The sequence below is a fragment of the Electrophorus electricus genome, chromosome 2 (assembly GCF_041902795.1).
Source record: "Electrophorus electricus isolate QZ-2024a chromosome 2, ASM4190279v1, whole genome shotgun sequence".
Classification (NCBI taxonomy): domain Eukaryota; kingdom Metazoa; phylum Chordata; class Actinopteri; order Gymnotiformes; family Gymnotidae; genus Electrophorus; species Electrophorus electricus.
The window spans coordinates 1100001-1108124 of record NC_137498.1 but is presented as its reverse complement, the minus strand read 5'-3'; the positions used below and the strand labels follow the sequence as shown (position 1 = coordinate 1108124).

General features: G+C 58.6%; 1 protein-coding gene across 4 annotated transcripts in view; it reads left to right on the top strand.

Moving 5' to 3' along the window:
• The first annotated feature begins 368 nt into the window (after positions 1–368).
• The window catches only part of rev3l (REV3 like, DNA directed polymerase zeta catalytic subunit), a 32645-nt gene continuing 24889 nt past the window's right edge, over positions 369–8124 (top strand). Inside the window, exon 1 of one of the 4 annotated variants that reach the window (XR_014115934.1) lies at positions 369–1213. Coding sequence is in view for 1 of the 4 variants with exons in the window: in XM_035528984.2 (XP_035384877.1) it covers positions 1075–1213 (139 nt within the window). In the remaining 3 variants the exon portion in view is untranslated. The remainder of the gene's footprint in view (positions 1214–8124) is intronic. The other 3 variants (XR_014115933.1, XR_014115932.1, XM_035528984.2) reach the window with 3 other exon arrangements.

The following is an 8124-nucleotide window of genomic DNA, read 5'->3' as shown; positions in this document are numbered from 1 at the left end:
CATTCAGCAATGACACTTCCCGTGTCTTGGTTATGATTATTTTGGTTAATTTGACATTTTTCCTTTTAGATCGATTGACTGGGTTCGTGCATGCTGTCTATAGCCTAGTGCGTTCATTGGCCTGGGTTAGTGCATGCTGTCTATAGCCTAGTGCGTTCATTGGCCTGGGTTAGTGCATGCTGTCTAGTGCTAAGGGGCCACTGTCCTGTTCACACTCGTCCAGCCGCTTCATGAATGGATCTGAGCTCCAACAACATGTCCCTCCTCACCAAAAACAGCATGAAATAGTGGGTTGTCTTTGGGCACCCGTGTCAACGCAGACAGCGGGAAGGGTGTACGGGGGCTGTTGGGGCTGTTAGGGGCTGGGGTGGCGTTGATTAGGGCAGAGGGGCAGTACTGTGATCGTATTACACAGGCGGGGAGGGACGTACCGCTCGGCTGATGGCACTCAGACACGCAGAAGACGGAGCACCGACACGCGCTGGACTAGCTACGAGCACGGGGAGGATCCGGAGCTGCGCGGACACACCGACACCGAGAGGCGCGCGGGCCACGTTTGTGCAGAAGAGCTCGCGAGGCGCTCGCGGAAAGAGCAGTCGCCTCAGAGCGCTCGGCGTAGCTGCCCGGCTAACGGGCTAACGGGCTAACGGGCCAACCGAGCCGGCCACCGCGGCCCAAATCCGACACGCTTCACTGCTGGAGGAAAGACGTCGTCGTTTCGTTTACGGAATGAGTCGTGATACCAAAAAAAGCCGTAATTTGTAGACATAATCGCAGCGGGTGCGAGTGGAAAGCGCTGTCAGTCAGCTACGCTAGCTAGGCTAACCTGGCTAGCGCCGTTTTCTGTTTATTCGGCCCGATGTCTCGACGTCCTTTCCCTGCCGGAGACACACGGATGTCCTCTTTACTTCACTAAACCTGCTGGAGAAACGAATGTCCTCTTTATTCAACTAAACCTGCCAGCGACCTTCGTCTGGACATCAAAGCCAGCGCCCCCCGTCCATTAAGCTGCGCGCGCCGGCTGTGCGCGAGCTTCCCCGTTAGACCGGGCTGCAGACGTCCCGTCCCGTGAACATGTTCGCGGTGCGCGTCGTGTCCGCGGACTACTACATGGCGAGTCCCCTCGCGGACCTGGACGCGCGGTACTCCGACTTCAGACAGAGCGACGTGACCCGTGTGCCCGTCGTTCGGATCTTCGGGGCGACGCCAGCAGGTACGTGCGCCCGTTAACGGCGTCTCAGATCCCCGTTCACCGGGACACGGCCTTCTGTCCACCGCGCGGTGAGCAGCGCCGTTACTAGGTTTTGAGAGCGGCTGCCCTCTCCCGTGACACGGTAACAGACCGGCTCGTGCCAACGATCAGAGGGTCCGGAGCTGTAATTCGGTTGCCCGCGTGCAACAGTCGGCGTTTATGCAAGACCGCGAACCGCAAAATCAACAGTGATTCTCTAATTTTAATACGTGTGTGTGTGTGTGTGTGTGTGTGTGTGGCGACGCGTTTCTGTGTTAACCGGTGTGGTCAGTACCACGCGCCATGTTGTGAATGTCGGGGGGGGGGATCTGACCGCCATGTGGTCATGTGTTTACCATTTAGAGAGATTTGACCGCCGGGCCACGCACAGCCAGAGTGTGTCCGAGATTACGCGTTTATTGTAGCGTTTGTGGTAGGGCCAGGTCGGAGTGCGTCCGAGATTACGTGTTTATTGTAGTGTTTGTGGTAGGGCCAGGTCGGAGTGCATACGAGATTACGCGTTTATTGTAGCGTTTGAAACCTTGGTGTTGCCTTTCAGTGATCTGTTTCTGGATGTAACAGTCATTTCCTGGCTGCAGAAGCACAAATACACCAGTCCAGACAGGCGGTGTTCATGTTGGCAGTAATGTTGCAGTGTGCTGATGTCAATTTCGTCTAAAACTGAAACCTCCCTGAGAAAACCCAACTCCTGCCAGTGTGGCAGCAGCAGGTCTGGTGCAGGCCGCGTTCACTCTGCTAAAACAAAACGGAATGTGGGGAACACAGACTATGTGGGGAACTGGGGACACCGCTGGGATTATCAGAGCATCATTGGGGGTCGTGGTACTCTGCTTGACTAGCGGGACGTGGAGTGGGACGGCGGTATAAAACCAGCCCCATGTTACTGAACCTCAGAGCAGTACAGCAGTACACTCATTTGTTTACGCTGATGCAGCAGAGTGAGGTCATGATGTGATGTGATGATGTCACCATGCGATTCGTGTGGAAAAACAATCCCTCCACACTCAAACACTCAGTCTGCCCCTCTGTCTGTCTGTCTCTGTCCCTCTGTGTCTCTGTCTCTCTGTCTTCAGCCTTTGTGGCTGTGTTTATATGTAGCTGTTGTTGTTTGACCTTACAGCCCCTCTAAGTTCAAAGGTGACTGCTGACTCTGGTGTTAGGACTATAAGGAACACATCAGTGAAGGTGTCTGATATTCATTGCCTTTAAGAACAGTGTGGTCAAACTGTAGCCTGCCAGCACACACCCCTTTGGCCAGGACACACTTGGGCCGCGTAAAGGTCCACTTTTTATAAGGAGTAGACTGACATCTTCATTACAAGTCAGAGCCTACAGTGAGTATGGGCCATGATCAGTCAATGACACGACCCTTAGTTGTGTCAGCGCCCCTAACTTAGTGTGCTAACCCTAGCGTAGCATGCTGCCTTCACCCTTTCAGACGCTGACAGAATCTCAGCCAACATTTAGGTCAGACAGCTGGTTTCTAAATCCTTAAATGAACTGTGTGCATGTTTGCGTGTGTAGCAGAGACTGGGTTTCATTGGATCCTTTTATTCTTTTTGAATCTGCCTGAGAGCAGAATGGCCTTTACATGTGGGAAACGTTAAAAACTGTAAATGCACAAATACACCAGTTCTGTATGTCTGTCTGTCTGTCTGTGTCTCCCTTGCTGTGTTTCCCCCTCTCTGTCTCTGTCTGTTTGTCTTTTTAAGATGTTTCTCTTCAATATAAGGTTTTGTATAATGAATATTTACACACTGCCCATTTACAGAGTATGTTAGACATTAACATACTCATATGTACACACACACACACACACACACACACCGCTTTCTACATGGACTGTAGCCAACATATAAGCCTCCTGGAGGGCAGTGCTGTCTGTGTTTCTCCTGGAGGGCAGTGGTGTGTGTGTGTGTGTGTGTGTGTTTCTCCTGGAGGGCAGTGGGGGGTGTGTGTGTATGTGTCTCCTGGAGGGCAGTGGGGTGTGTGTGTGGGGCCCCTGGAGGGCAGTGGTGTCTGTGTGGCCCCTGGAGGGCAGTGGTTTCTGTGTGTGCGTCTGTGTGGCCCCTGGAGGGCAGTGGTTTCTGTGTGTGCGTCTGTGTGGCCCCTGGAGGGCAGTAGTGTCTGTGTGTGCGTCTGTGTGACCCCTGGAGGGCAGTGGTGGGTGGGTGCGTCTGTGTGACTCCTGGAGGGCGGTGGTGTGTGTGTGTGTGTGTGTGTCTCTGTGACTCCTGGAGGGCAGTGGTGTGTGTGTGTTGGGGGGGGGGGGTGACTCCTGGAGGGCAGTGGTGTGTGTGTGGGGGGGGGGGTGACTCCTGGAGGGCAGTGGTGTGTGTGTGTGGGGGGGGTGACTCCTGGAGGGCAGTGGTCTGTGTGTGTGTGGGGGGTGTCTGTGTGACTCCTGGAGGGCAGTGGTCTGTGTGTGGGGGGGGGGTGTCTGTGTGACTCCTGGAGGGCAGTGGTCTGTGTGTGTGGGGGGGGGTGTCTGTGTGACTCCTGGAGGGCAGTGGTGTGTGTGGGGGGGGGGGGGTGACTCCTGGAGGGCAGTGGTGTGTGTGTGTGGGGGGGGTGACTCCTGGAGGGCAGTGGTCTGTGTGTGTGTGGGGGGGGTGACTCCTGGAGGGCAGTGGTCTGTGTGTGTGTGGGGGGGGTGACTCCTGGAGGGCAGTGGTCTGTGTGTGTGTGGGGGGGTGTCTGTGTGACTCCTGGAGGGCAGTGGTCTGTGTGTGGGGGGGGGGTGTCTGTGTGACTCCTGGAGGGCAGTGGTCTGTGTGTGGGGGGGGGGTGTCTGTGTGACTCCTGGAGGGCAGTGGTCTGTGTGTGTGGGGGGGGGTGTCTGTGTGACTCCTGGAGGGCAGTGGTCTGTGTGTGTGGGGGGGGGTGTCTGTGTGACTCCTGGAGGGCAGTGGTGTGTGTGGGGGGGGGGGGTGACTCCTGGAGGGCAGTGGTGTGTGTGTGTGGGGGGGGTGACTCCTGGAGGGCAGTGGTCTGTGTGTGTGTGGGGGGGGTGACTCCTGGAGGGCAGTGGTCTGTGTGTGTGTGGGGGGGTGTCTGTGTGACTCCTGGAGGGCAGTGGTCTGTGTGTGTGGGGGGGGGTGTCTGTGTGACTCCTGGAGGGCAGTGGTCTGTGTGTGTGGGGGGGGGTGTCTGTGTGACTCCTGGAGGGCAGTGGTCTGTGTGTGTGGGGGGGGGTGTCTGTGTGACTCCTGGAGGGCAGTGGTCTGTGTGTGTGGGGGGGGGTGTCTGTGTGACTCCTGGAGGGCAGTGGTCTGTGTGTGTGGGGGGGGGTGTCTGTGTGACTCCTGGAGGGCAGTGGTCTGTGTGTGTGGGGGGGGGTGTCTGTGTGACTCCTGGAGGGCAGTGGTCTGTGTGTGTGGGGGGGGGTGTCTGTGTGACTCCTGGAGGGCAGTGGTCTGTGTGTGTGGGGGGGGGTGTCTGTGTGACTCCTGGAGGGCAGTGGTCTGTGTGTGTGGGGGGGGGTGTCTGTGTGACTCCTGGAGGGCAGTGGTCTGTGTGTGTGGGGGGGTGTCTGTGTGACTCCTGGAGGGCAGTGGTGGGTGGTGTGTGTCTGTGTGACTCCTGGAGGGCGGTGGTGTGTGTGTGTGTGTGTGTGTGTCTCTGTGACTCCTGGAGGGCAGTGGTGTGTGTGTGTTGGGGGGGGGGGTGACTCCTGGAGGGCAGTGGTGTGTGTGTGGGGGGGGGTGACTCCTGGAGGGCAGTGGTGTGTGTGTGTGTGGGGGGGGTGACTCCTGGAGGGCAGTGGTCTGTGTGTGTGTGGGGGGGTGTCTGTGTGACTCCTGGAGGGCAGTGGTCTGTGTGTGGGGGGGGGGGTGTCTGTGTGACTCCTGGAGGGCAGTGGTCTGTGTGTGGGGGGGGGGGTGTCTGTGTGACTCCTGGAGGGCAGTGGTCTGTGTGTGGGGGGGGGGGTGTCTGTGTGACTCCTGGAGGGCAGTGGTCTGTGTGTGGGGGGGGGGGTGTCTGTGTGACTCCTGGAGGGCAGTGGTCTGTGTGTGGGGGGGGGGTGTCTGTGTGACTCCTGGAGGGCAGTGGTCTGTGTGTGGGGGGGGGGGGGTGTCTGTGTGACTCCTGGAGGGCAGTGGTCTGTGTGTGGGGGGGGGGGTGTCTGTGTGACTCCTGGAGGGCAGTGGTCTGTGTGTGTGGGGGGGGGTGTCTGTGTGACTCCTGGAGGGCAGTGGTCTGTGTGTGTGGGGGGGGGTGTCTGTGTGACTCCTGGAGGGCAGTGGTCTGTGTGTGTGGGGGGGGGGTGTCTGTGTGACTCCTGGAGGGCAGTGGTCTGTGTGTGTGGGGGGGGGGTGTCTGTGTGACTCCTGGAGGGCAGTGGTCTGTGTGGGGGGGGGGGGGGTGACTCCTGGAGGGCAGTGGTGTGTGTGTGTGGGGGGGGTGACTCCTGGAGGGCAGTGGTCTGTGTGTGTGTGGGGGGGGTGACTCCTGGAGGGCAGTGGTCTGTGTGTGTGTGGGGGGGGTGACTCCTGGAGGGCAGTGGTGTGTGTGTGTGGGGGGGGTGACTCCTGGAGGGCAGTGGTCTGTGTGTGTGTGGGGGGGGTGACTCCTGGAGGGCAGTGGTCTGTGTGTGTGTGGGGGGGGTGACTCCTGGAGGGCAGTGGTCTGTGTGTGTGTGGGGGGGTGTCTGTGTGACTCCTGGAGGGCAGTGGTCTGTGTGTGTGGGGGGGGGTGTCTGTGTGACTCCTGGAGGGCAGTGGTCTGTGTGTGTGGGGGGGGGTGTCTGTGTGACTCCTGGAGGGCAGTGGTCTGTGTGTGTGGGGGGGGGTGTCTGTGTGACTCCTGGAGGGCAGTGGTCTGTGTGTGGGGGGGGGGTGTCTGTGTGACTCCTGGAGGGCAGTGGTCTGTGTGTGTGGGGGGGGGGTGTCTGTGTGACTCCTGGAGGGCAGTGGTCTGTGTGTGTGGGGGGGGGTGTCTGTGTGACTCCTGGAGGGCAGTGGTCTGTGTGTGTGGGGGGGGGTGTCTGTGTGACTCCTGGAGGGCAGTGGTCTGTGTGTGTGGGGGGGGGTGTCTGTGTGACTCCTGGAGGGCAGTGGTCTGTGTGTGTGGGGGGGTGTCTGTGTGACTCCTGGAAGGCAGTGGTTTGTGTGTGGGGGGGGGTGTCTGTGTGACTCCTGGAGGGCAGTGGTCTGTGTGTGTGGGGGGGTGTCTGTGTGACTCCTGGAGGGCAGTGGTCTGTGTGTGTGGGGGGGATGTCTGTGTGACTCCTGGAGGGCAGTGGTCTGTGTGTGTGGGGGGGGGTGTCTGTGTGACTCCTGGAGGGCAGTGGTCTGTGTGTGTGGGGGGGATGTCTGTGTGACTCCTGGAGGGCAGTGGTCTGTGTGTGTGGGGGGGGGTGTCTGTGTGACTCCTGGAGGGCAGTGGTGTGTGTCTGTGTGACTCCTGGAGGGCGGTGGTGTGTGTGTGTGTGACTCGTGGAGGGCGGTGGTGTGTGTGTGTGTGACTCCTGGAGGGTGGTGGTGTGTGTGTGTGTCTCTGTTACTCCTGGAGGGCAGTGGTGTGTGTGTGTCGGGGGGGGGGGGTGACTCCTGGAGGGCAGTGGTGTGTGTGTGTGTGTGTGTGTGTGGGGGGGTGACTCCTGGAGGGCAGTGGTCTGTGTGTGTGTGTGTGTGGGGGTGTGACTCCTGGAGGGCAGTGGTGTGTGTGTGTGTGGGGGGGGGGGTCTGTGTGACTCCTGTTGGGCAGTGGAGTGTGTGTGTGTCTGTGTGACTCCTGGAGGGCAGTGGAGTGTGTGTGTGTCTGTGTGACTCCTGGAGGGCAGTGTGTGTGTGTGTTTGTGTCTGTGTGACTCCTGGAGGGCAGTGGTGTGTGTGTTTGACTCCTGGAGGGCAGTGGTGTGTGTGTTTGACTCCTGGAGGGCAGTGGTGTGTGTGTTTGACTCCTGGAGGGCAGTGGTGTGTGTGACTCCTGGAGGGCAGTGGTGTGTGTGTGTGACTCCTGGAGGGCAGTGGTGTGTGTGTGTGACTCCTGGAGGGCAGTGGTGTGTGTGTGTGACTCCTGGAGGGCAGTGGTGTGTGTGTGTGTGTGTGTGACTCCTGGAGGGCAGTGGTGTGTGTGTGTGGGGGGGGGGTCTGTGTGACTCCTGTTGGGCAGTGGAGTGTGTGTGTGTCTGTGTGACTCCTGGAGGGCAGTGGTGTGTGTGTGTGTGTGTGTGTGTGTCTGTGTGACTCCTGGAGGGCAGTGGTGTGTGTGTGTGACTCCTGGAGGGCAGTGGTGTGTGTGTGTGTGTGACTCCTGGAGGGCAGTGGTGTGTGTGTGTGTGACTCCTGGAGGGCAGTGGTGTGTGTGTGTGTGACTCCTGGAGGGCAGTGGTGTGTGTGTGGGTGTGACTCCTGGAGGGCAGTGGTGGGTGGGTGGGTGTGACTCCTGGAGGGCAGTGGTGGGTGGGTGGGTGTGACTCCTGGAGGGCAGTGGTAGGTGGGTGGGTGGGTGTGTGTGTGACTCCTGGAGGGCAGTGGTGTGTGTATGTGTGTGACTCCTGGAGGGCAGTGGGGTGTGTGTGTGTGTGTGTGTCAGTGATTAAACAGGGTCTTTGACACACAGTGTCATCACAGGCATCACAGCTGAGAGATCCTTTTCTGACATGTTAGGATTCAAACCCAGAGACCACAGTCCAGTGGGGGCGGGGCCAGCTGTTTACTGCCAATGAACAGGGAACAAGTTATTCACACTCCTCCACCAACGCTGTGTGTTATGATCCACACTCCTACAATGCTGTCAGATGTGTAAGATTCCTTTTCATTGGTGTAAACACTACCCGTGGATGAACGGGTAAAACATACTAAAATATGTTTTCCAATTTTAACCATGTTACTGTAGCCTACAAATAATTGATGCTGTAGTGCTAA